The 25,826-nt window shown below is 37.9% G+C and overlaps 1 protein-coding gene across 4 annotated transcripts in view; it reads right to left on the reverse strand.

Annotated features, from left to right (window-relative positions):
- Positions 1–25,826, reverse strand: part of NFIB (nuclear factor I B) — a 177,697-nt gene that overhangs the window by 26,985 nt on the left and 124,886 nt on the right. For 2 of the 4 annotated variants that reach the window (XM_086770112.1, XM_086770109.1), the window contains exons 7-9: positions 17,646–17,777; positions 15,035–15,219; positions 3,151–3,289 (exon numbers count right to left, since the gene is read on the reverse strand). In XM_086770112.1, the coding sequence (XP_086626238.1) occupies positions 3,151–3,289; positions 15,035–15,219; positions 17,646–17,777 (456 nt within the window). Of the gene's footprint in view, positions 1–3,123; positions 3,290–15,034; positions 15,220–17,645; positions 17,778–25,826 lie in introns of all 4 variants that reach the window. The other 2 variants (XM_086770111.1, XM_086770108.1) reach the window with 1 other exon arrangement.

Genomic DNA, 25,826 nt, shown 5'->3' on the forward strand with positions numbered 1-25,826 from the left:
TGCTGTGAAAGCCCATCACAAAACTGTAAAAGAGCAACAAAAATTGGAATCAAAAGTTCCTTTTACTGCCATGGCATAAAATGAATCTTTACAGGCCTTTAGAAACAGGATGTAATCTGATTAATATTTTCATGAGAAGGGAGCTGATTCTTACTGTGCAATATTAAATATTCAACTCCCTTGTGCATCAGGAAACAATGTTTTCCCACGGGGATAATTTAAGGAAGTCTCTCACTGTCTGCTACAGAAAATTAAAGAAATCCATTTCTGAGGACAAAGGGAATGGTAAGTGATGCTGGGATTAGTTACACGATATGGATCCTTCACCTGCAGGTCACATTCCTGTCTGGTCTCTGTCAGTAATCCCTAAAAGCCATTACCCTCTCATGGCTTTTGGTGGCACTTATAAAATGAGGTAGCTGGTCTGACTCCACTTCCCAGTGCGGAGATGTCCGCACAGCAACTTGCAGCATCACAGCCTGAAAACTTGCTGGCTGACAAAGCAAAACTACTTGTTCAAAAAAATTGAACAAGGATGCCAGTGAGGAGCTAGATGGGAGTACTTACTGAATTGGCTTGTTAGTATTGAAGTCACATAGCAAATACAAGCAAATTAACTCTATTAAATACTTTTTTAAAAAAACTTTATGCAGTAAACAGGCTTTACTGAAAAACTCTCATGAAAATTAATCAATTATTAGAAGGAAATTATGGTGGAGGCCACAGGGTTCCCCAAATATTATCAAAGCCTGCTGTTCTTTCTTATTCAAAATAACTCCGCTATTGCACTTCAGAATGAAAAGCAGTGGTAATCATCTGCCATTTTATTCTCATCAGACTGAATAATAACTTGTTGGCCAAGCATATGTTTTACATCTGTATCTATATATATTTTGAACCAATCAATCAGTTATTGCAAATAAAAGTTAAACTATGCCTTAATATATATTTAGTCTTGATTTTCCCATTAAGTTAGCATTAGCAGTCTGTGTGGCAGGTCTATTATGACTGATAATACAGCTTATATATGCATTCATATATAATTTATATAATATATATATTATATATATATAATTCATATATGATTTTTATATCAGCAGGAGATGATCCCTCATTTTTTGCTATTTTCTTTGTCAACAAGTTCCTTCACTTTTTTTGCCCTTGCAGTTACCAATCCAGTTTCAAAAGGCTTTACTAAGCAGATAGACTAAAATACATAACACTCTGAACATCTAGCATTTACACGCTATCGCATATGCAGAACTGGCACATTCAAATAAAATTTGTACTTAGCAGTTTTTTATTATTATTCATGATAGACATTGTATCTTTAGGCAAGAAGTTACTTGCACACTACTGTAGAAGCATGAGAAGGTCTTATTTCAAGTATCTAAGTCGAGATGTTCTAAGGTTCACAGGGAATCAGGTACCCAAGTTCCAACGAATTGCACCAGAAATCAGGTGCCAACTTCATTTGAAAACATAGTCCAAATTTTGCCCTTAGTAGTAGGACAATGAACAGATTAGTTTTGCTTTCTTGTAATGATGAATAACATAGTCAGATTACCAAAAAACATCTCAACACAGTTCTGACATTGTATTTGTTCTTTTTGCCACTGGTATTAGGAACCCTGACCTCGTCTGTTAGACAGCTATTTAGGCCAGGCACGATCATGTCAAACAGGATGCAGAATGAAACCACGAATACTTGAAACTATACATGAACTCAGTTTTCTATTCTGGACCAAAAGTTTAGAGCAGCAGCTTCTTGTTTGCTGCTGAAACTAACTCTTCTTAAAAGGTACCAGAACTCTACCACAAACCACCAGGAAGGATACAGATACACTCTACCACCTTTACACAAAACTTCTGCTATACTACAAGAATAGCTAAAATACTTCCATAAATCTATCAATATAATTATTTGTTTATACTCAAACAATAGCTTGTCCAACAGTTATTACTATCCGTTAACAACACAGGCATAACAGTTTTCTCCCTTTACATCTTGGCCATTCCTATGCATTTGAGCCTCATCTCTGCTTCACATTCTAATTAAAAGATTTAAGGTAGTATAACATCTAAGAAACATACAGTTTATGGTCTCCATTAAAGACAGACCAAAAATTAGGGACTGGATTCACAGTTCAACTACTAAACAGTCTAAAACAAGTAAATTTAATGTAGGAGACCCTAAAGAGATTAATATTTTTAAAGACTGGTAAGTTTTCTTCCAAAATGTATGTTTGGAAGTGTCTCCTAAAAATCTTCACCGCTTTGATAAATACTGGTAACACTGACCATCTCAAGTCCAAATAAAGGCTCAAAGACAACAGAAATGCAGAAAGTATTTAAAAAGCAACATTCTGCATCACTGAAAATAAGATGAGTATTTGAAAGAGAAGTTACCCTATACATAGCAACACCTTTGCTCTTATTTCCAAAACTGCAATTCCATTGAAGATCATAGGGTAAAAAATATGGTCCTATATAGTAACAAAGAGCTTAAAACATTAAAGTTAGGGTTTGGGTTTGTTTGGTTGGTTGTTTGGTTTTGGTTTTGTTTTTTTTTTAAAAAAACAGTGGATCTACCATCCATTGCAACAATGACAAGGAATTTTTTTTTTTTGCTACATCAGTTTTTTTGCTAAAAACGACACAACCTATATGAACATGCAATTGTCATAGCTCAGATTCAGTATGCGTTGTAACAAGATTTGATTTCTATAGGAAAGCTCATTGAGGAGCAAATTATCCAGCCTCTGTCTGGTATTCTGTTTGCGGGTCATTGTAAAACCTTGCTGTCTGAGTGTGCTTCTCAATGTCTTAACAATGTCCACCTTAGATGAACCTTAGGTTTTCTTTTTCTTGAATAGTGGTCAAATATGCAGGCTTTTCCCTTTCATTTTGATTGTCATGTCACAAACTTTGGTTCAAGTAACATGATGCAATGGTTGAAATTTGGGGAGGAAAAGCTTTGCAGTCAGATCACGTTTGCTCTCCATGTAAAATGATGAGCATCCGCTTGGTCAAATAGTAGGAAAAGGCACCTTTTTCTGGCCTCAATTTGAAATTGTATTGAATCTTCGATGGACATTTTTTGTTTCCTAAAGAAATACTTACTGGTTGCTGTAGGTGAAGATGCCTCACCTTCAGTGGATGTAGTGATGGGTTTAGTATCTGTCATGGTCAGGGTCACAGGTCGCACCGCACTGTGATGGGGAGAGGGTGCCAAAACTGGAGTAAAATGGCCAGGCACTTTCCCTACTACTTGACCACTGCTGTTAGGCTACAAAACAAAACCAAAAGAATGCCTTGTGAAACATACACATTGCGGTTAAGGAACCTACCAGCCTATCTTAGGGTTTTCCAGGATGCCCATCACCGTAGTACCTGCATGCTGGAATGCGCTGTTCTAATAAAGCTATGAATCTCTATGTGGTATTGTCAGCAGCCAGATGCCTCCTCAGATAGGTAGCACTTGCTTAAGTAGCAGTACTTTTTTGTAAGCTTGCTTTCTTTCTGGATTCGGCACACATCAGATTGTTTCAAAATATATTTGCTCATGCAGTGGCTGTGAACCACAGTAAATCCCACGATAGTAGGATTAAACTGACCAGGCATAGGCTCTAATATATGAAGTATTAAGAGCAAATGAATGATGCAAAACCTCTGTTTTCACATGCCACACCACTCTGGCTTGGAGCATAACCAAGGCTTGACCACAGCTGTCCACAGAGATTAAGCATACTGGAAGGCTAACTAATAATTCACGTTTGGGAGTCAGGGGGAGGGTTAGGATACGATGTACTATAATGTATATGTCATAACATCTGGCCAAAAGCCATCTACCAAAAACAAAGAAGTGTTTAATAATGGGAACTTTGCAAGTCAAGAGCATAATAAACAAAGACACTTCTTTCATAGATACAAAAGGCAGTCTGCATATGGCCTTAGGGTACAAGTCGTCAAGGTAATATGCCACTTTCCACATAGAGGCACATCTAAATTTGGCAATGTTCACCAGTAAATGCATATGTTTATGCAATGCTTAAACATGCCTTAGACATTCTGCATGACTGTAAATACTCCAATGGTAAATAACTTGCAGTAAAAATTAGCAAGTAGTAAAATTTTTTTCAACAGTGGCTGATAACTTTTGTCTTAAACTGATTGTGTGTTCTGTGAATCAAAGGTATTTCAAAATATAGCCATACAAAGTAAAAAATACTGGGAATCTTATTATCAGAAGAATCTTGTCAAATCTGAGATAACTTAAAGTAAAGAAACAGACTGATAAAGGACCTGATTCAACTCATACAAGGAAAGGTTAAAAGAGGTAAGTATGACTACGGTAATGAAATAATAACTGGCTGAGACAATTACTGCAAGTATGTGCAGAGTATAAACGCACAGAAGAGGAAGGAATTATTTGGAAAGTACAGGAAGTATAAACTCGGGGTAATGGAATGAAATTGAGAAGGAGGAAATTTAAAATTAATAGCACGAGAAACTTCCTGGCAGTATGATCTACTAGACTTTGCAAGTGCCCCCAAGGGAGAGTCTTGTTCTTTAGGACATCTACAACTAAGCTAGAAGAAAACATGAGAAAAAAAAAGTGCAAATGGAGACCAATCTTGTACTCATTAGAACACTGAGCAGTTAGCAGACTACTTCCCTCTCTAAAATCACAAGCCTTACAGTGAAAAATAAGTTGAAATGTACACTAATGAGAAGTGTCCAACAAACTGGCCCTCTAAATGAAAAAAAAGTTACCCCCTAAACACAACTGTATGTTTCAAGGGGTATTGGAGCAGGGTTGGGGACAGAAAAGCCATGGAATTCCAAGATCTTACAGATATAGAAATTGGGTGGATTTACCACTTTTTCATTCATGTTCCTAGCTGCATAAGCTGACAAGTTGCTACTAGAAGATTAGTAATGGAAATAGGTGTCAGCTGTCAAAGCAGCTTCAAAATAAGAAAGTAGCACAGAGTGGCAATACTTTCACAAATAACACAATTTCCCCAAATAACAGGCATGCTACATTAAGTTCTGTTCACCAGGTGAAACTTAGCAGTTAGACAGATCTCCCTTATTATATGTACTTGAAATGAAAATGAGATGGGGCAAAACATACACAAGAAAAAATAATGCAGCCTAAAAGTTTACAGAGCATATGCTTGCACGCCTACATGATCATTGGGTCATAAGTAGCGTATTCACTCAGTAATTACAGAGGCCTTTCCTCAAGAATAGAAATTACATCTTTATATTACAGCAAATAGTCTTATTTTATTTTGTGGGCTCTATTTTAAAGGCCTGCCAGCCTCTAAAACCAGGTGTCTTGGCAACCAGAAATCAGACTTGACCTGCCTTAGAACGAAACGAAAATTTTAACTAATATACAGCAGAAAATCTCTAAGAGTTATCCAAATAAATCCTCCATACAAATGACCCAAGATACTCCAAAACTTAGAGGTAAGTATCCTTACTCACTGATTGCAAGTCATAGAGATTTAAACTCAAGATATCTGGATGTTGCAATAAAACAGCCTCTGCCATAGGTACAGGAGCCGTCACACAGTTTGAAGCAATTGTGGGGAAAATTGTTAGAAATATAGGCGGGCCTTATAATAAACTTTTCTCCAAAACACCGAAGTTCTTGTCTGTACGACCTGCTAGCTACATTGGACTGGACTTTCAGTGTGTTTCTGGGGAGCCTGCTGCAGAGGCAAGCCCCCTCTCCTGCCCTGGCAGCCCAGCTCTCAATTGCATATGGTAGCTCCTAGGTGGAGTCACTGACCTGTGACCACAGGTCACCTTTGCTCACATGGTGTGCTAACGTTATCATGAAAACAGCTGAGAACCCCTTACCAAAATGACCAACTTTTATTAAAAACTAGAAAAGACGATTCCAAGGAGTTTATGGATTAAAATAGTCAGTGTCAGCAGCTTCCAAAAGCAGCTCTGTTTCCAAAGCCAGACTCGAATGAATTAGGACACAGCTGGAGACCAGGACAGTGTACAGCAACCTATCTAGTGATCCTGGTCAATAGGAATGCAATGGCTCACACGGACTCCAGCTTAGTCCTTGTGCATATGATTCAAATGAGCAAATCCTCTCCTTGCTGCGTTACAAGACAAAGAATATACTTACACCCCATTCTCATGTAAACCATGCTTTGCCCTGTCTGATACATAACAGCAATGCAGTACATCACCCCACTTCATCCAAATTGAGGGTGAAATCCTGTCCTTGTTGAAATCCAAGGTGGGCATTCCTCCATTTCTGTCCTACATGTAAAAACTGAGTGCAGACACAATACAATGAATCTGAGGTCTGCAACCTCTAGACAGAAAAATAAAACCTCCAAAGTAAGAAAAGGGAAAACTCATTACTTCAGTAAGTTTAATTCTTATGGTTCCAACATTTCAGACCCTGACTGCACATTAGATTTCAAATGCAATTATAACCTAGTTATCTGCCTCTTAACAATTTTATTGCACATTATCACATTTCCCCAAGTATCTTCTGACTGCACTTTATGATTTATTCTGCTTTTATTTTTGTAATCTCTAACATCTATTCCTTTCCTTTTTCAAGTACTTTACCTCTATTTTCACATTTGTAGCATAACATTTGTTTTAAAATTTTGCAATAACGTCAAATATTGTATATTGCAGTAACTGTTCAGATGTTATCGCTCGGCAAATAAGATAACACAAGAATGGATAAGTACACACAAGACAGAGCTTGGTGTAGCATGTCTAAGAATCTAACTTCCCCCCTATTACTGAAAGTTTCCTGAATTTAAATTTTTAACTAACCTCAGTTGTAGGTAAGCACTTACCTACCAGGACTTTTATATATATAATTCTTATTCAACAATCCTAGCTGTCTTTCAGAACTAAGGTTCTCTCTTTGACACAGCTTGTCATGAGAAATGGTACACATTAAATTTTCTTAAAATCTCTGTGTTTTTCCTAGGCATGCTATATTTGAAAACAGAATTTAGGAAAAGCAGTCTCATACTCTCATGAATTTTTGTTACATGAATGTCACTCATAAGGAACCTTCCTGGGACATTGATACTTTTCTTTCTCACATGTAGTGAACAATAGTGAATCTGTTAACAAAACTGATATTTAAGTTATCATAATTAGTTTGCAGCTTAAGATCATAAAGTAGTCCTAAATAAACACATCACATAATGGTCTCAGAATTATTGCTTAGGCCTGCCTTCAGATTGACGCTGCATTGTTTTATGCTCAATTCACTCTTCTGTGGTTATCTTTGCAAACACAAAGCTGAAAGCATTTGAAATAAATGTCCAGATTCTGGACTGTGGTAGCTGATAGTGGCACAAGCTCGAGAACACTACCCCTCTTGGATATCTCAGGTCCTCTCCGTCCTGCTTTAAGTTTTCAGTGCAAAGAGGGAAACCCTCTGGTCAGAAATAGCCCTCTGAAGTCATCAATTCATAATCTTACTGAAAACTGGCTGCTAGAAATAGCTTCTGTGACCTGTTCTCCTTTTAACTTTTGCGATTATTTCAAAAGATATTTTAGTATGGAAAACACATATCTATTCGGACAGTATCCACTTGAATAACAAGTGCAAATATTTATAGCACATCATTTAATACAAATTCATTTTGCCCTTACTTAAAGAAGTTCTATGTCCTAGTCCTAGTTTTCCCTGAAGAGATTCTTATAGACAAATGTATTACAGGTGAAAAATCAACTGTTACCATCAACTAGGGCATCAATATGTCTGTGTGATGGATTCACAAACAGGGAGGTGATGCCCGAGGCATAAACCTCAAACAAATTGCATGGACGCAGCTGTGTGAGATTAACAAGCTGTGCATTTGGAAATGGGAGGGGGAAAGAAACAAACACAATAAAGTCTGGCAAATTTAGCCTCAATTTATGGAGGTATATATTTTTCTATTGTTAGAGTGGAGACTAATTTTATTTTCAAATCTGTGTTACATTTTCCAGCTTTTAAATTCACACCATCTTGAATTGCCACAGATTAACCCATATATGTGCCCAAAGCCACAGATCAGTTGTATTCATCCTCTTAGATGTAATATAACTTAACTCAGATTGTCAGACTGTTAATATCTGATTGTCTGCACCATGCACACCTTCATTTAATCTTTGGGTCTGAAGTCTGAACAGAAACTTGTAACAGATATGAATATGGGCATTCTTAAAATCAGGATTCACTATACCTGTTTTCCCTGATGGGATTTTACTAACATATTTATAATCACTAATTAATCAACCTCCTCTCAGAATTCTGTTCTTCAGTTACATTTTAGGACAGTGTTTTGTCATATAGCTCACTACTTCCAGCATTGAAAAAAATCTTTCTGATGCCACAGTGAAATGGCAGTGCTAACATCTACAGACGTCCAAACATAACAAAAATTTGACACACATATTACACAATTGACATAAACGATTAAGTTGCTTAAATGTTAAAATATATTTTGTGTTTAAATTTGCACAATATCTTTTTTAACAAAATAATTGTAGTATAATTTCAAATTCCAAATAAATAATTCCAGTTTTCCTTGTAATCTTAAATACAAAGCATCTTCAAAGAAATAATCAACAAAGACTACAAATCATCTTAATCCTGTGCCTGTATAGGTACAGCTACATATTATACTGTGTTAGGTATTTCAGAAAGAAGTTTCAGGGCTTAAAAAAAAATATGTCATTCCAGCTAATCACTCTTCTTGGAGAACAATATATTTGCATCTCAGAACACGGGTTTTTCAATAGAAACTCTGTGTTTCCCAAGAAGGTTACCCTGTTATAGCCAGATGATCAACCAATGAATGCCGTTTAGTCAAACTGGACTCAGTGTGTTTGGAAACACTCTGTCACCCATTTCTTCTCAACAGTTCCACTCCCTTGTAACAGCAAAGTTCAGATACTATGGTGCAGAATATCACTGCAAAACCCCATGGCAGTGCAGTTTCAAGACCATTGATTGACCTGATTTTGTTTATGAAGCTGTAGAAGATCCAGCTCTGCGCATTTTGGTCCCCTGCTGACAAGTCAAATACCTTGTAACAATTTTCTACTGGCTACGTCTATGAACTTGGAGATCATAGCTGCTAAGTTCTGTCTTTGAGTCCATACTGTTGTGCTCTGTGATATCCACAGAGGGTGATGGATGTTTCAGAAAATCTACAAGTAAAAGAAACTGGAAGAACTATCTTCCATTTTTTATAACTCGCTCTACCTTTGTTTGGCTTTTGGATTGATTTTTTTAGTTATATGACACAAACCCAGCCTTTTACCTCAGTAGAGCTTTTGCCTAGGGCACTGTAATGCTACATCACCTGTAAACATCCAATGGCCATGTTAGCCTGCCACGGGAGACAGCTCAATGGTAGAGGAGGCAGTTTAATCAAATGTGCAGAAGGAACTTCCTGAAGTTATGACCTATCTGCGCAATATAGCACAGTGCCTTTGAGATTCTTCTAAATATAAGGGAATGGTATTGTTAGAGCACTGCCAGTGAGACTGTAGAAGGTACTGCAGGACAGTTTCTCCTCAGGTTGAACCTGGTGGGTTCCATAAAGCTTTTGTTTAATAAGAAGCAAGACTATACAGATTTTCTTTCTGCTCTTTGACAGTAGGAACAGAAACGTACTCTGCCTTTTTATAGTGCTCCTTGCCACTTTTCATATGGATGAATCTCACTAGTTACCTCATCCTTGCAATCTGAGTAACTCATTGCTACAGCACATCTTATGCAGACCTCACTGGGAGATGCCACACAAAAGCTTCAGGTGGTGTGACATGCAGCCACCTGTCTGCTTGAGGAATTACCTTTAGAAAAAAAACATGTTGTTGCCAGTTCTTGGCTGACAACATCACTTCTGTACTACTTTCTGAGAGAAAACACGATGTTGACTTTGATCTATAAAGCTCTGAGTCTCATCCATTTGAAAAAACATTTTCCTCTTGATGTAATGCTGCTGAAACTGAGAGCAACTGCAGACCTTCAGCAACCCATGTTCAGACACAGATATCATAAGACATTCTAGGCAAAGAGTCCTCCATGCTGAATCACAGTTTTACCTGTGAGCTCACAAAATCTGAATTATTTATCAACAGGTAGAGCACAAGGAAATACCCAGCTTTCCTTGTATATTTGCCTTAACAACAGAGTAAGTGCATGTTACACAAGCGCAGGAAAGGAAATATCTTTGTAGATAAATGTTCAAAAGATATCTTTGGGTTAAATGATATTTTGTGCACTCTGGAGACTTACAACAGTGCATCTAATAAACTAAAAATGAGCAAACTAAATACAAAATAATAATTTACAACTGCAATTAAATATTTAAATGCCTTGTCAGTAGATACAGTTGAGCTAGTACTCTTTCTCTGCCTCCCAATTACAATTAAAAACAGCACATTTTCTTCAGCAATTTCTTTAAAATTACAAGGGAAGACTTGCCCAAGAAGCTGAAAACTAATAAATGTCAACAAATAAAGGTGTTAGCTATAGCAAAAAAAAACATATGCACACATATCGCTTGTGTCGGCTTATACTGCTCGTATTCTCCAAGGAACCAACAGGAAACCCTTTGACCAGCCCAAACAAAGCCTCACAAGATTCCCTCCTCATTGCTAAATGACTGCAGTTATTGAAGAATGACAAAGCATCTGCCTGGCACTCCTGAAGAGTGTGCCTATCTTTCATTGAACAAAAAATTGAATACCCCAATCAATTATGAGAGGAAAATAAGTGGCCTCACCAGCTTTCAGAAGCAGCTCTTCTCAAGTAGTTCAGATATTTCTGTCTTCAGACAAAGATAAAATCATTAAAAAGATAAAGGCGCAAACTAGCCCACATTGCAATAAAGTACGCTTTAATGGCCCTAGAAATTTTAGTCAATATGTGGACAGTGGTTCACTTGAGCTGTAGTATGTAACAAGTGTAAGTCATCTATTGTAAGAAGAAAAGGATACAATATTTAACTCCCCCAAATTGGAGGCACTTTTACCATGCTATTGAAAACTGTATATTTCACCAAAAATATCACTAAATTTGATTTAAGGTTACCTGTAAACTGTGCCCTTCATAATCCAAACTCAAAGGGCTTGTAACATTGTCTACTTCTGTTTGCTTTGTTCAGTCAGAAAAAAAAAAGTTTCTGACTGATGCCAGGATGTTCTCCAGCAGAATTCACCTTAACTGTTTGCTTTATCATTGCTTCCTTCATCACACCTGCTGACTCTTCTTCTGTGATTCACTACACCTTAATCAGGAAATCACTCCATTGAACTTGACAGGGCACTAAGTTTGGAGTTTTTGTTGTTGACTTCAGCCACACAAGTGGTGTTGTGCTCGGTGATTTGTTCAGGCTCATTGGAAGTCTCATTCTGATACTATACATTGATTCATACACTGTCCATTATTAATGCATTTCAAGTGTGTACAGATTTGTGTCTGTGCACGCACATGCGTACATGCACACAGAGGAGGTAATATTTTCCAAGATTAAAGAAGATTCACCCATCTGGAATAATTCAAAAAGGAAAGGCATGTTCTAAATCCATGGAAGCTTTGAAAACCTCAATACACTGTAGGTGGACAAACACCATAGGTGGATTAGACATATACCAATCAATCAGGTTTTGCTGAAACTTACAGGAAGTAACCAGTATCAATCTGACTGTGGAGTTACCAGCACCCTATCATAGTACAGATACATACCCACACACACAACCTCATCCAGTACCACGCGTGCTAGCTCAGAAGAAAAGCATAGAAACAACTACAATAAAAAGGGCTCAGCAGAATTATTTAATTATTGTAAAGTATAGTAGTTCTCAAAATCTTGGGAACTTTTCAGACTACTAATGGGAGGCAAGTCCAGCGCTATATCTAACCAGGTCTATTTCTACTCCATACATTTGTTTATTTATTCTCCAGATTGAACAGGTGATAAAAAGCAGATATGCATGAAACTGACAGCCATGGCTCTCTTTTGTTTAGGATCATCCATTGTTGAATCATTTTTCACTGCAGCCAAAGGGCCTGTTTGAACTTCCTGACTGTTCATCACACATAATTTGGAGTATTTAACATTATGTCAAGAAAATTGCCCACTGCTTCCCACTGTGGAAACCTATGGGAGCTCTATATCTTTAAACTAATTTTACTTAAAGTATTCCATTGAATAACATGACTGTCTCACTATAATCAGTGCACCAGTAATGTAATTAATCTCAGAATTGCTGTGGGGAGTACAAGGCATCTCAGTTGCTTATCGTAACAATCTAAATTAGCATATTACTGAAAGATGTTGGGGAGGAACAGTTCATTTTAGGTAAATGCTGTCAGGGTATCCATCCTTTCTATTTCTAAAGCTGAAATTAAAACTATCATCATAGTTCCTTTTGAAATCCAAATGAGTATGTTTTGAGGTGGGAAAGTATAATTAAATTTGATGTGGTATTCCTACAGTTGCAGTTTTGCATTTTATTATAATTAAATTTGTTTGAATAAAAATTCATGTTTTATTTAGAAAAGAAAAACTGGTTTGGCTCAAAGCATGCCATTGTATCAAAACAATTCCCTTCTGTCACTGAAACTTCACAGGCGGCTGCTTCTTCTTTTCCTAAGCAAAAAAAAATTATTCTTGGTGTTTTACTTTTTGTACAGCCATCCTTTAACTGTTCTATTTAGACATATTTCGACTGGGCATGCAACTCCTCTAATGTACAGCATACCTCAGAGGTGAACTTTAAAAAATTACATGTATAAGAGATTCCACTAATAATAGTGATTAATGGTAATAAATTGCAGAGAAGAGCTGATGCAGACACCTAGAATCCCATACTTGGTGTTGTTTAACCCCATCTCCTCTTCTCAGGAACTAAATCAAACATCAAATGAAATGAAAAATATTATCCTAATATAAAGGTTATGAAAGGTGACGAAAGTAGTTAATTGAGGCCAGTTTGGCCTGTAATTCCCTGTGGTGCACAAGAACAGGAAGTCTTTTCAGTTTGCTACTACTCTGAAAAAAAAAAAAACAAAACAGCAGAGTAAAATTTTATCTTTTAAGGTCTAAAGATTAATCTTTCAACCACAGATAAGGGAAAAGAGTAAGAGTCTTGCTGGGCAAAGAGTTGAAAGCGCTTCTCCTGCTCAATGAATATACTCCTCAATGTTAAAATCACAAGACAGCACATTTGTTAACTGTCTGAAAGAAAGTCAGATACTTCATTTAGATGTTGTATTTTGTCAGTGATGATCCAAAGCAGAACACTGAACAATCCAGAGAGATTACCACCTAATCTGCTCTTTTAATATATATAAGAAATCAAAATGTAAGTAAAACAAGCACTGAATAATTAAAGAAATGTATAACAGTAAGGGCCTGATTTTAATTTGTGTAATTTTTCCCTTAATAGTGCCTAATTAAGACATCAGTTTAAAAAAAAAAATCCAACAGAACTCTAAGATTTTCTGCACTGAATTAACGTTAAGGACTTTTAATGGATGTCTTAATTAGACTTTGTTATTCATGGAAATTTTACACAAATTAAAATCAGGTCCTGCATGCAGCATTCCCAGCTGAGTCTCAGAAAAAAAAAGCTATATGGGACTGAAAGATTTTTAATCCATGCACAGGCAGCAATTTGTATTCTAAAGCTGACATACTCCATTTTCACTTTTTGGTTTAATTTGCATTAACATGGTAACCAACAAAAATCACATAGCTGGTATTTCTCCCTTCAAAGTAAATTTTGATTTAATGGACCCACTTTTTTTTTTTTCAAATACATAGAAAGTCATGCAGCTGGACCAGAGCATTAGCTCATGGGGACAATAGACACAATGAACAGCCCAGAGGGGCTGTATCTATTATTCAACATAGAAAGTTTGATTCAGTCTCAAGTTTTATTGCTGTTGTGCCTGAAACACAGGCTGAAAGGCCTGTCATTACTGGTGAAAAACTAAGCAAAACAAAGCCCAAAACAAAATGCTGTTGCAGCAACCCCTTCACCCCTGATAAGATAGTTGTTCCACAGGAACCTAACTCTCAGAAGCAGGAAAACCTGATCGTTGTCCTTCAGTTTACATTGCCAAGGCTCTTCCAAAAAACACACTAAAGCACAAGCTACATAGCTCCACAGGAGCCTTGTCTGAAAGGCCTTTCAGACAAGGCATCAAAAATAAATAACAGCCTGAGCAGTAAAGATTACATTACACTGACACTGGAAATATTCCAAGTATTGACAGACCAAGTCTCAACTGCAGTTTATCCCTTAGTGCAGATCACATGCTAATGCTACGTGCTGATGCTATCATGGAAAGCAGTTTTGCACACAGTCCTTCACAAATTACTTTCCTAATGAAAACCATCTTAATTTCCCATATCAGACACAAGTCTAATACTGTGTAGCAGCCAGGAACTCATCTGTTACTGCATGTTCTCTATAAAAGGAAGAAAAAACAATTTTTTGGGTCTGTGCTGTGCTCACTACAGTAATGTTTTTGCATCTGTGGAAAGAAATGCCAGGCGCCTATGGAACAGGGCAAATATTACCTTGCTAGAGTTTATTTTCATTGTCAGTCTATAAATACAACTGTATGTCTGTCTATGTGCATGTGTGCACATGTACAAATCAGTGCACTCCTCGCTCCGTCCTGCAGCAGGAGCTTCGTCCCCAGCAGCCCTGCACAGCCACAGGCACCCAGCCTGCAGAAGGGGTGCGGGACTAGGACCTGCCCTGTTAGTGCTGCCGGGTCGTTCAGGGCAAGTATTTTTATTATGCTTGACAGAGGAATAGCGAGTGGCTATGACTAACCTACACCCTTTATTCAACCACGCTGAACAGGAAAAGTTGTCAGATCACTTATATGCCAGCGCCCAGCTTGCTCTGAGACCAGAACTAGTGAGACACCAGTCTAGATGCCCTGGAAGACACATATTCCTCACAGGATTTCTTTTGGAGGGTTTGCATTGTTTTACAGTACCTGGCTAGTCTGCGGGCTGGACGGGTCGTAAGAAGGTACATAATTCTTCAGAGTATCCTGAGGATTCAGGTGGGGAGGATATCTGATCGTTGGATGAGAGAAGTAGCTAGACGGGGCAGGAGGGAGAATAGCTTGTGCTGGAAATGGCAATGGTGAAGGTGGAGGTGGAGTTCTAGTTGAGATGACTGGAGAAGATAAAATAAAATTAAAATTACTTCGCGTCTTGTTTCTTCTAAAATTCTTCACCTCTGTGTTACAGTAAGAAAAATAAAAAGTCGGTTATAAATCAGAACACTGCACTCCCGCTTCACGGCATCTTTACAGAAAAACTTATATGTCCTCCCCTCACATCATCCCAGACAATGGAAAATGCTACTGTTCCAAATTCATTAATAAGTATCTTGTTTTGGTTTTGTGGGTTATGCCATCATATTTTTTTCATTTGTTCTTTAAACAGTAATCATTCTCCAGCATAAAAGACATTTCAATTATACAGGTTTCCCAACTGGAGCCCACATAAGCAAAATAAATATTTTCCTCAACATATAAAACCTACGCTTTCATCCACAGCACTCCAACAGAGGAGACTAAAGTCACCAAGCCCAAAGAAACAGTCAGTGATTCCTCACTGCATTGCACTCTACCTGCCTCATGTGGGGTCGAGGTAATGACTTCTCATCAATAATGTCAGGAATATTACCTGACCTTTGTGAAAATGCTAATGAACATTCAAATTTAGGTCCTGGGAAACCCATCCATCCAATAAAAACATCTCTGGCAAACTAAAAAGTCTCTACCCTATACATATTTTCTTTGCATTCTCTTTCTTCCCAGCTCATACAAACACACACTTCTCTATCTGTGGACTGCATGTAATGTCTAAACAACCAGCAATGTTTTCACAGGGAAAGGAATGTACAGCATGCCCTGCTGCTGCCCAGTCATCCGGCTGGAAGTGGAGAGTGTTCTTCTATCACACTGCACAACAACCCATTTTCCTCCCTCACTACACATCTAGAGGGCACCTACTTGGTAACCTATTAAAAAGGAGGTACTGAATTTATTGGAAATTGAGAAAAGGCAACAGCCCATTCATTTTCATTAGTGGAAGAGTACAAAATCAGGTCTGTATAAGCAAAGTGTTTTATAAACTGCTCACAGTTCTATACTGTATCAGCACAAGAACACCAATACTGCTCTTCTGGACCACCTCTCATATCTTTGGGTTTTTTTCAGCTTCATTTTTAAATGAATTGCTATTTTTGAGCTGGGACCAAGTCAGAGTTTGCCCAAGAAAAAACAACAGTAAGAATGTTCCAAAATTGCTGTACTTGGCAAACAAAACCTTGCAAATGTCAAAACCATTGCTCACTGACGTAACAGAACAAACTACACAAATAGAAATTGGGTTTCCTAGCAAATACGTCTACAAATTAGGTTACGACTGTCACTCAAATACATACATCTAAAAATTATACATTAAATCTAAAGGTCTGCACATAAGTATAGGGCCAAAAAATAATTATGGGAGCTTCTTTTCTGACAGGCTTATTTTAATCACAGTTCCACTAGTTCAGTTTAATCACAAAACATTAGTTACTGCTCTGACATGTGGGAGCTGTGCAAAACAAACACCAGTGAGCAGAAATCTATCCCTTCCATTTCGCCCATCATCTTTGATGTGCTTGGGTATTTGCTGATGGAAACCAGAACGAGTCTGGGCTCACTTTCATAATACATAATAAGTGGATGTCAAAGGGAAAATCGTCCTTACACATTAATTGAAAGAAAGGAACTTGAAATCATGGAGGAATCACAAAACAGAAACTTCTCAAAGCAGAACTGCATGTTAAAGAAAAGAAGAGAGAGTGCTCAAATCTCTTACTCCTCTAGTCACTCAGTTTTCCTCAAGAAATGAATCCCTTTATATGCAGTTTATAAGGAGACATGATGAGCTGCTCAGGGGAGACTTTCAAGGACTGTGTTCTCACCTGAAGAATCAGGGTCACTCTCACCTCTAAAATTAAATAGATCATGATGCTGGATTTCCTGATAAATCCTAAAGATAACATGCAGTCCACCACGTCAAGTGTCTCCTTCACACTTTAAGTGAAGTTTTACTATGGATTTACTATGGATTTCAGAAAACAGATGTTCAAAAATATTTATCAGGACTCAACCTCTTTAGGTAGAGCATTCAAAAGAAGTACTGGTACTTATTTCATTGGAAGTGAAGGTGGTTGTGATTTATCTTGTGTATTAAATCCTACCTATTCTGGTATTTAAATACAACATATTCATGTAGGTGGAAGGAGGAAAGACAGGGAGGATTTTTCCTCTGTCAGTTTCTTCATGCAGTTTACAGCTTATTTTATTCACTGGTTAATCCTAAATTCTTTCCAGTAACTTGCAGCAGTCAGACTACCTGAACGGAGTTTAATGAGCATTCCTGCAAGAATGCCCCAACCTCTTCCATTTCTATTTTCATCAGTTCTATAAATGAGATTAGATCTCTAAGAAAGCCTGCAAAAATGCATCACAGTCTGATTGTAGGAGAGGAGAATAGACCAAATGAATAGGGAGGTATTTCTTCCTCCTCCATAACCCTCACCACTGTGTGCAACTCCTGGGATTCCTGGATGGTGATGCTGGGGAAAAGTGCTCAGTCTTGGTGAAGAATCCTGGGGAGAAGTAGGACTAAACAAAGGCTTTTCAGGTTTCTTCATTGTAGGAGAAGACATATCTGCAACAGAAAAACAATGGAAAAGTGACATTAGCTTAGAAGTCCATCTCAGGACATACCATTTTGTAGACTGAAGATATTTATTTTTACTGTTCTTGCATAAATACTGTTTGATGATCCAAATCCCCCATGACCAATAAACTAATTTTAAACTATCGCTTTCAAACTTGAGAATGAATAATAATGTCCTAACTGGTCTTTGTCCTGCAAAACAGAAACTACATTCCTTTCATACCAGACAAGCCAAACAGTGAAGAAATGCATGTCTTCAGAACCTCCCTAGACACTTCTCAGCTCCCTAGAACATCACCAAATCATCTGCTCCTTCAACAGCCACATAATCTTTATTGCATTTTTTAATGGAACACCTACACTCAGGTGTGTGGGGTAACTGCCATACACATGCTGGTTTATGGTATTTATTAATTTGTTAGTTCAAAACCCATCCCTTACCCTTCCCAAAACCATAGTGAAACAATGTAACCTCCTTAAGAATAAAGGATACTTTAACTTCTCTATCTCATATTTTCCATGTCTCAAGTAGGGCCTTCCCACATCTTCCTTCCAGCTTCCCTTTCAACAAAAACATTTCTTTAGAGCTCACTGCATGAAGATAACACACTAGTAAGGACAAATGTGTGATTTCTACCATGCAGGGTTACTGATGCTGCATAAAGCAAAAATAGTGGATTCTTTCTGAAATTTTGTGTTAATTAAACAGCATTTGTTGGACTTTGTAGTAAATTATTTCAAAGTTAATTATACTATTTTTATAGGACACACATCAATATCATAAGTGGGTTCCATTTCAAATCAATGAGACTAACTCATGTTTAATGAAAAAGTAATTTCTTAAGTACTTTACTGGACTGGGGCCACGATGCAGACTTTCTTACCTGGATCATGTTAGCCCTTAAAGTGATTCAGGCACTTTTAATATTGGTACACACTGTACTGTGCTATTCTGGGGGGCATACAATCATCTTGGAAGTCAAAGGCATGCCAAATCTGAGCGCCCTACTGAAACCCAAGTGCACCCATGCTTTCTGAACCAGCTGGAGTTTAAGAGTGGGTTTTCACCCTGGAAGCCATACTTAGAGCAGGATCCATCAAACTTAGCAACCGCTTGTCTGCTTTGCCCCATCCCACTGTCAAGCCCTACATATGCACTGGCACCAGACCCAAAGCAGACTCTGCCAGTGCCCCTCTTCCATCCCCCTGCAACTCCCCAGCACGCCTTTGGTCTTGACTACTACATCTGCTGATTTTTGAGATACCCTGCAAGGTTCACCTCTTCAAGAAAGCTGCTGAGAAAGGATTTTATTCAGCAAAACATTCAGCAAGAGCAAGGAATTGCTTTACAACAGAGCAATTCAGGACTCATTCAGTTTTAACAGATATGACAAAGTTTACTGCATGCTTTTTATTATACTGATCTGTTGCAATTTTATTTTGTTATCAAAAACACTGAGTGCTGACAAAGGTGCCTCTAGTTGTCTTATAAAAATTTGGTAAATAAATTGTTGCAGAAAAAAAACAGAGGAATATTTTGTTTCTTTGAATCTATCAAGCAGGTTGCAAAGACCAAGTTGCCAACTGGTTACAACTTTGTTGAATACATTCTGCTAAGCTAAGAAATAATTTTTAAAACTGCAAGATGGATTTTTTTTTTAAATTGAGTTTTGCGTAGGCAAATCTTTACAAGAAGGTACATTAATTCTGGAATGATTTTCAAATATTTCATAATGTTTTATTTTCTACTCAAATGACAGCCCTAGCTTCTTCATATAAGGCCCTAGTTCCATCAGAGCAAGAAATTCTCACACCTCCACAACAGATGTAGAGTTTTATAAAAACCCAGGAAAAAGTTAACTAGCTATTGTTTTTGTACCGTGGTTCTGTGCATGCATAATCTCTGTCTCTGCCGAAATGTTGCAATATTACCGTCTGAGAAAAAAGATAACTGTGCCTAAGAGCTCGGAGACACAACCTCCAACTACAACGCTGTGGTCATCAGTAGTTGTCACAGAACTTATCAGTGATCAAATATCTTGTTGACTCTACCACATATAGGCTATCACAGAAGAGAGAATGTACAAACAGTTTAATTTTACTTCAAATTAGAAGTACTGCACTTAAGTTTCCCTAAGGAAAAAATAAACCATGGCCTGAAACTGGAAAATCTTTTCCATATGTAAAGCTCATATTCAACAAAAGAATTAATGAAAGAAAGAGTTGCCTAGCTCCTGAAGGTCTGCATGCATCAGCAGCTCTGATTTCTGGAATGCAACAGAGATTTAATTTGGTTGGTGACTGGTACTTCATTAAACAAGCAAAATTTGTTGTGTTTTTCAAAAACAAAATATTTTAGTTGTTTGAAAGAAGTATGCTATGTGAAGTGCAATGTAATGAGAGTATCCATTAACCCCCCAGTGGCATCACTAATTTGAAAAGAATCTACTGAAAAGGAGATTGGTGACTATGATAACCCTAGCATTTGCTCAAAAAATGTGTAATTTATTCCTGCTCCTATGCTACAGAAGTAAAAATTGTAGCTAGCACATAGAAAACAGACGGCATATATTACAAAGCAAATACAATTAACATCTCATACAGAAGACTGTTTCCTCATCAAGGTGAACGTGACTGGTAGTCTGGAATAGAAAATTCAGTACCACCATAAAAATACTCATTACCCACCAAAACAGCGACTTTAACGTTCACTGCACAGCGCACCACCACGAAGTACTTCCAGAAGTATTCTCGTTATATATAGCATAGGCAACTGCAAAGAATAATGGCTGAAGTGCAGGCAGCAGCTTCTTTGTTAAAACAATGCATTTCACATTGAGAAGTAATTCAGATAGCCCCTTGTCCCCCGCACCCCATAAGGCTCTCCCCGTGGGTGCCTGGTCATCCTAACGGAGCATTCATGCTCATGCCACTACCAAATAACAGATGCAGTCGACAGGGAAGACAGAACAATAACCGTTTGCATAGGTTAGGAAGGAAGGCTGCAGTCATCTCCTCCTTGACTCAGTGAGGAGGCTTGGAGAAATAGGAAAATATACAAGTCACAGTTCTTTGGAGAGCTGTCAGTTAAAAAAAAAAAAAAGTGAGGGGAAAAAAATGCAAAGCAGTTTTTCACTGCCTTTAATTTTGCTCATGAGAAACAGTGCCTTTAAATAAAACAGAATGAGTTAAAGTGGCAGTGAGACTTCTTATTATTTCACTTGTAGCTTCCACATAATAGAAAACACATATTTGTCTCATTTTAAAACATGTCTTGTTTTTTCCACATCATGAGATATAGTGTACTAGCTATGCAGAGCTTAGTTATATACTGATAATTACATAATGAATGACAAACAGAGGTCACAAAAATAGGCCAGTTGCTCTTATGTCTGCGTCAAAGTTTCAGGAATGAGATTCCAATCCTTATTACTTTGAAAATGAAAATAAAAAAAAACAGTTTCAAGTGCCATTTATTTTTAAACTTTCAGAAAAAAAAATAACAAAACTTTAAGTGCAGATGAAAAGCAGAAAGATGCCAAAAGAACTTGGACAAAGTTATCAAAAGGTCCACATTAATCAGGCACTGTGTCCTGTCCTGCCAAGAATTGTCTTAAAATCTGAAAAATGGGCTTTTTTTTTTTTTTTTTATTCTCAGTGCTGTACCAAATCACTCTTGCCTGTATTCACATATTACTGTGGAGATACAGTATGTATGCACCTAAATGAGTGGCATGTTACACATTTTAAAGCATCACATAAAGAAAAAAAGAGCTTATGCAAATAAAAAGTGTTAGATCACCCCATCTCTCAACAAGGTAAATCTGTCTACATAGGAAGGCAGAAGAGCTGCTGTGAAGCATAGCATATGTAGCCTGTTCATCAGCAGCTTGCATAAATGGTGCTCCAGATGTATGGCTTTTCAAGACAGCCCAAGGCAACAATTTTGATCAATTCTAATGTGTTATAATGCCATGGGGAAAGTGTGCAGAAATGTTTTTACGTCAGCCTTTAATTAAGCTGTTGTTCACATCCAAAGAACTTTAGGAAACACTAATGAGACATGAGTTTTGGCAATTTCCTCATCAAAGCAAAGACCCTCTTCCTTAGCCCTGAAGCAGCTTGTCATCCAGACAGTTCCTGGACGAATGTCACCTTGGCACACCATTCAGCAAGCCACCTGTTAGGAGAACTTGGCTGGAATCGAGCAGTGATCCAGGGCAAGTTCAAACATCCACCTGCCTGTTTCTGGACACCTGATCTGCTTTCTTGCTTACCACCACAACATGGCAGCTTCACTTTCTTCTTCATGAGACATGCTCATGAACAGAGGAAAAACAACTCATAAACAATACTAAATATCTTTTAATCCAGTTTATTCTTAACTCTTTTTATTGTTATCTTTTCTACTGCATAGTTTCATGAGTCTTTCTTCACAAGGTACGCTCCTGCAGACAACAATCTGTAAAGATTCATTTACAGCTCATTAGTGTAACATCACCTCCAGGGAAAGCAAGATAAAACAACGTTCAACTTACTGTATATATAACCATAGTGAAAGCAGGAAAGCTACGGAGTCCATAGCACCACTGGCAAGCTATGAGACGCATCCTTTCATGCTACAGTTTTAAACAAACTGCTGTTTTCCCAGAGGCAGTACCTGGCATCATTTCTGGTGGCAGGATACACTATGTACATCACATCCAGCTGGGCCTCACTCTCCCCTGCCTCCACCACATCTGGTATGTACGCTTGTGTGAAGCAGGTGTGAAAACTTAAGTAAAATTTTAAATTCATGTCAGATAGCTGGATGATGGTGATGAATTGTGACAAATCCCACTGTGCTCAGGAGAATCACTTTTGTTTTACACCTGTGCAAGTGAAGAACAAGCAGCGCCACTCTGCAATCTTCAGATGTGCTCAGGCTGATTCCCTTTAATGCTGTAAGCATTCTGTATTCCTCAACTGTAAGTCTTAATAAGGCACCTAACACTGAATATTGACAGCTGAGTGGCCCTAAAGCACTCTCATCTGTAAGAAAAATGCTTTGCTGTATCTCTCCTAAAGACTAGGCACTGGGGCTAGATGGAAATCAAGAATCCTGAAAATCAAAACATTTTAATTCATTTCTCTTCTTCACAAAAAAAAAAAAAGGAATGGTGACATATTTTTGTGGACAAATAGGAGAAAAAGACAGATGTGCCTGAACAGCTTTGTGTCTGAGATACTTGATGCCTAGAACAGAGAAGGACTTGCTAGAATTCCTATTCAGTATCAGGCAGTTATCAGGATTTGCGTCTAGCTCTCTCATTATCCAAATCTATGCCCTAATAATTGGCTTGTTGGTGTCTCATTCCCCCTTACTGTATATCTTCTCTTAGGCCAGAGACAAGCCCTCCTAAAAATTTATTTCCATGAAAAAAAAATCAGTTCTGATAAGCAATGTTTTCCTGAGTGGAAAATCAACAAACAAAACAAAACCAACCAAACAAATCATGATCAGTTCTGTTTCATGACTTTCTGGGATACATAGAGCAACTCCCAGTGTAAAGGACTTTGTACTCGCTTTTGAAACAGTGAGGTCTTACATGAAGACATATATGCATGTTGCTTAGCAGATGACAGTGTTCTGAACTTGAGGAGCAGCCAGTGTTAAGGTTCAGAGAAAGCTGCTCTCTTCACGTTTAAAAACTCAATCTCAATTTTATTTTTGCTTCTAGATCAAGTGTAGAAAAGCATTCTACCTATGAAAATCTTATACTAGAGTAGAATATTTCAGTGTACAAAGATTTGATATCCTCCCATCTTCAAGTCAGCCTACTTAGCACCAATGTTGTTTTCACATGCACACCTCAGATATTGCACAATCCAGTCTATCAGACTGTGACATTGGTTTTCCTATCAGCAATCATGCCCACAGCTAATCAAACATTCTTTTCTACTATTTTGCTGTTTCAAAACAGAGAAACCATTTCTTTTGTGATTTGTAGCAAAAAACCTAAGAGGAACTAGACTAGAATTTCTTCCAATGCCATTTTCAGTACTGCAAGCTGGCAAGCAAAACACTACAACAATATTGCAATTCAGAAAAGCTACTGTGAAATATGAGTAAATTTCATATAATAGCAACTGAATTATTTCCTTGTTCATTCTCTATTAATTTTTTCTAATAAATTACACTATTTTATTTTGCCTTGCTCAGTAAGTATTAATACACATAAAAGAAGAAAGTGATGCGAGAACTTTCAGACAACTGAAATATCAGAGTCAGAAAGCCTTTAGATGGAGTAAACATGTCATTCTTCTCATCCTTGCCTACATGCAGACTTGCAGAATACTGTAGTCCATTGCCAACAGTTACATTCTGTGCAATGTGTTAACTTTGATGATTTTCTTTTCCTCAACAGAAAGGGATTTGGACAAAAGGCAGAAGGGTTGCATCTACCTGCCCTTATAGCTCCCAGCATACTGGGGGTGAGGGAGGGAGGAGGGGGAGCAGAAAACCCAGGTGAGTCTCTGTACAATCAAGTTGTAGTATGCTTTTTGTTGGTATATGTGCCTACCTATATAAAGTTGGATAACCCAATTTCTTCACTGCATTACTGATTATCTACTTTTCATGGACAGAAAACAAAACAACTCAGTACAGTTCCTGTTAAAATCATATACACTAGCTTTTGAAAAGTGTAATTCTAGTGCATGGCTATTTAAGTTAGGGTAATTGGGAAAGCTGCATACACATTTCTCAAAAGTAACTTTTTTTCTTTAATTTTTTTCAGTTTTAAGGAAGGGCAGTTTATAAAACAGGGGAGGAGGAAAGATATGATAGTCAGATCTGAGCATTAATATTGAATCACATCAAAAACATCCACATCCCAAAGCAATTTCAAAAAATGTTTAACAGTAGGATGGGACATATGGACCTAATCCCACAACAGTTGTTTGACAGTGTCATACGACAGGTAAGTAACTAACTGCCATACTGAAGAGATTATTTCTATTTAAATTTACATCTATTCTCACTAAAATTAGGCTGAAACTATGGCACGCTATCCCGCAAGAACAGCGAGCAGCAATTCTTCATTCTCATCCTTCAAACCCACCTTGCCACCCCTCATCAGAAAGCAACAGTAAACGTCCTGGGAAACATTCATAACCAGCATGATTATGTCATCATACCTGCAGTTTCTTGTGAGGAGAAAAATCTCTTTTTTTTTTTCCCATGCATTGATCTGCTGGCACAAAGCTGGCCAGCCTTCCTCGCCCTACATGCTTCACACCAGAAGCACTGTCCAGCTGTGAGACCTGCAAGACACAGGTGCCACCACGGAGACTACAGGAACTTGGAGTGTTGCTGCTGGAGGGAGGCGAGATGTCTCCACCAGCTCTGCAGTGACCCAGGGGGACCGGCAGCAGAGTGCCAGACTTCGCCTCCGCAGCCTCTCCTGCCTCAGTTCTTCCCACAACTTCAGACTCCGTTTATCCAACCACCTCTGTACCAGCGCAGCCCATCAGATGCCCTATGGGAAGCACTTAGGAGTAACTTAGAGCTCAGTGGGGTGGCTACCTGTTAAACATGGAGCAGACACAGCAGATAATGAGGCTGACTTTGGAAACAGAGATAAGAAGCATGAGACCAAAAATAAAATGTTATGGCCACAAAGAATGTACTATAACAAATATATATACAGTCATTAACAAACCCACATCAGGCTCTCAGTACTCTGCACTGTCATAAATACCCCTTAAGCAGTTACAGTGTACCTTAGGTGCTCAACTACTTTTTTATTTAACTTTACACTTCAGAAATGGACTGGGCCGTTTCATCATTTATGAATCATTGTTAAGAGAAGTCATTCCAGCAGATAGCTGTGACAGAAGAGTATTATGGAAGACTGTGAGAAAATCTAATTAAAAAGCCAAACAACTTATAAAGACTTTAGAGTACATTTTAGTCATTTATTAAATTGTCCTACAGAAAGTCATCCAAACTCCAAGGAAAAATACACAGCTGTAACATCTCATTAATGTCGAGAA

This window comes from Chlamydotis macqueenii, chromosome Z (genome assembly GCF_036417535.1).
Source record: "Chlamydotis macqueenii isolate bChlMac1 chromosome Z, bChlMac1.mat, whole genome shotgun sequence".
NCBI lineage: Eukaryota > Metazoa > Chordata > Aves > Otidiformes > Otididae > Chlamydotis > Chlamydotis macqueenii.